At 48.7% G+C, this 2,248-nt stretch overlaps 1 protein-coding gene across 1 annotated transcript; it reads left to right on the top strand.

Annotated features, from left to right (window-relative positions):
- The first annotated feature begins 324 nt into the window (after positions 1 to 324).
- On the top strand, positions 325 to 1,308 carry PRPS1L1 (phosphoribosyl pyrophosphate synthetase 1 like 1). The gene has a single exon (XM_056118531.1). It carries the CDS (start codon positions 352 to 354, stop codon positions 1,306 to 1,308), a length of 957 nt encoding a protein of 318 aa, XP_055974506.1. The 5' UTR covers positions 325 to 351.
- Positions 1,309 to 2,248: the final 940 nt, after the last annotated feature.

The following is a 2,248-nucleotide window of genomic DNA, read 5'->3' as shown; positions in this document are numbered from 1 at the left end:
TTCCTGTAACAGATCTCAGGGGACAATATGAGGCGCCAGGGATCGAACTGGGTTTGGCTGCGTGCAAGGCAAGCACTTTAACTCCTTGTGTGTGGTTCTAGCCAGAAAAAGGAATCTTTGAAGGATGTGGAGGTGGAGGTTGGGGGGGGGGGGGGGGTGCGGGGGGGGGGGTTGGTACAGAAGCGCGTGCTGGAAGGAACGCCGACGACTTGGTGGAGTAGTAATAAACGACCTGGTGGAGTAATAAACGGAAGCTCCAAACGTCCTTCAGTCTGTTCTCTGACTTCTGGTCCAGTCTCCGCAGGAGCGGCGGCAAATCTGGAGGGCAAGTGCCTGGATCAAAGTGCCAAGATGCCAAACATCAAACTCTTCACTGGCAGCTCCCACCAGGATTTAGGTCAGAAGATTGCTGACCACCTGGGCCTCGAGCTCGGCAAGGTGGTGACGAAGAAATTCAGCAATCAGGAGACGAGTGTGGAAATAGGCGAGAGCGTGCGCGGGGAAGACGTGTACATCGTGCAGAGTGGCTGCGGCGAGATCAACGACAACCTCATGGAGCTCCTGATCATGATCAATGCCTGCAAAATCGCGTCGGCGCACCGGCTCACGGCCGTCATCCCCTGCTTCCCCTACGCGCGGCAGGACAAGAAGGACAAGAGCCGGGCCCCCATCTCCGCCAAGCTGGTGGCCAACATGCTGTCCATCGCGGGCGCCGACCACATCATCACGATGGACCTGCACGCTTCCCAGATCCAGGGCTTCTTCGATATCCCCGTGGACAATTTGTACGCCGAGCCCGCCGTCCTGAAGTGGATCAGGGAGAATATTTCCCAGTGGAGGAACTGCACGGTGGTGTCCCCAGATGCGGGGGGAGCTAAGAGAGTCACCTCCATTGCCGACCGCTTAAACGTGGACTTTGCCTTGATCCACAAAGAACGGAAGAAGGCCAACGAGGTGGATCGCATGGTGCTGGTGGGAGACGTGAAGGACCGGGTGGCCATCCTGGTGGACGACATGGCTGACACTTGCGGCACCATCTGCCATGCAGCTGACAAGCTCGTCTCGGCGGGAGCCACCAAGGTTTATGCCATCCTGACCCACGGCATCTTCTCGGGCCCAGCGATCGCTTGCATCAACAATGCCTGCTTCGAAGCGGTCGTGGTCACCAATACCATCCCTCAGGAGGATAAGATGAAGCATTGCCCCAAAATACAGGTCATCGACATCTCCATGATCCTGGCCGAAGCCATCAGGAGAACTCACAATGGCGAGTCTGTTTCTTACCTATTCAGCCACGTCCCTCTATAAGGGGGAACTGCTCTGGAATTACTCTGTTTTAAAATAAAATAAAAATTAACAGTTGCCCCCTGCATTATTTTCCCTTGCTACTTGAGGACTTTAGCACAGGATCCAGCTTGCACCATTCGGGCTTTCTACATTTCATACCAGGTATAGAAAAGTTTATTTCCAAATTGGAAAGGGGGGGAGGGAACAAATTGAAAACAATACCTCTAGGTTTTTCTTATCTGGGTGGGTTGTCTCCTGCTGACTTCTTCCATTATCTTGTGAGCCTTGCAGCTTTAGCTACGATTCAGCTGCTGAATCCAGACTTTTGTAAACGTTACTGGGGAAGTTTAGAATACATCTCATGTGAATGCTTTGGGGTAAAATTTGTATGGAACAACAATCTTTGGCAGCTATGCCAGTACACCACCACCTTGCCAACCCCTTCCATACTTCCCTTTCTCTTCCCAATCACCCCCGATTCTCACATTTGTCACAAGTTCTCCAAGGTATCTGCTAAATTGCCTCAAGTCCTGAGTAACTCCACACTTTCTTTGGACTGAAGCCTTAGCAAAAGAGGACCAGCAGTTTTCAATATGATTGATCTCCCACAATTATTCAAATTGTACAATTTGAATAATTGTGGGAGATATCCCAGAGTATGTATACAAGTGCAGTAAATGCATCTTTCAAGAGGACAAAGCTATCACCATTTGGACTCTGTATCCTAATTCCACACTGTACCTGTTTGTTTTGATTTAATTTTATTCTTATATTTTGTAGATGAATATCTTGGGATCAATGATCAATATTCTTGTCTTCTAGAAAGTAACCTTATTTTTCATATGCTCTCTTATATTTATATTACATACTTTTTATTGTGGCTTAATCTTAGTTTATTACCACAATGGTAATACATTTTATTCTTTTTTAAAAAGAATGGAAGGGCCTTACAAATGGTTTG

The sequence above is a fragment of the Sorex fumeus genome, unplaced genomic scaffold (genome assembly GCF_029834395.1).
Source record: "Sorex fumeus unplaced genomic scaffold, SorFum_2.1 ptg000037l, whole genome shotgun sequence".
NCBI lineage: Eukaryota > Metazoa > Chordata > Mammalia > Eulipotyphla > Soricidae > Sorex > Sorex fumeus.
This window is presented reverse-complemented; position numbering and strand designations above follow the sequence as displayed.

Bases quoted from the DNA above. Each gene is read 5' to 3' on its own strand.
- PRPS1L1 (XM_056118531.1), top strand. From the start codon at position 352: ATGCCAAACATCAAACTCTTCACTGGCAGCTCCCACCAGGATTTAGGT.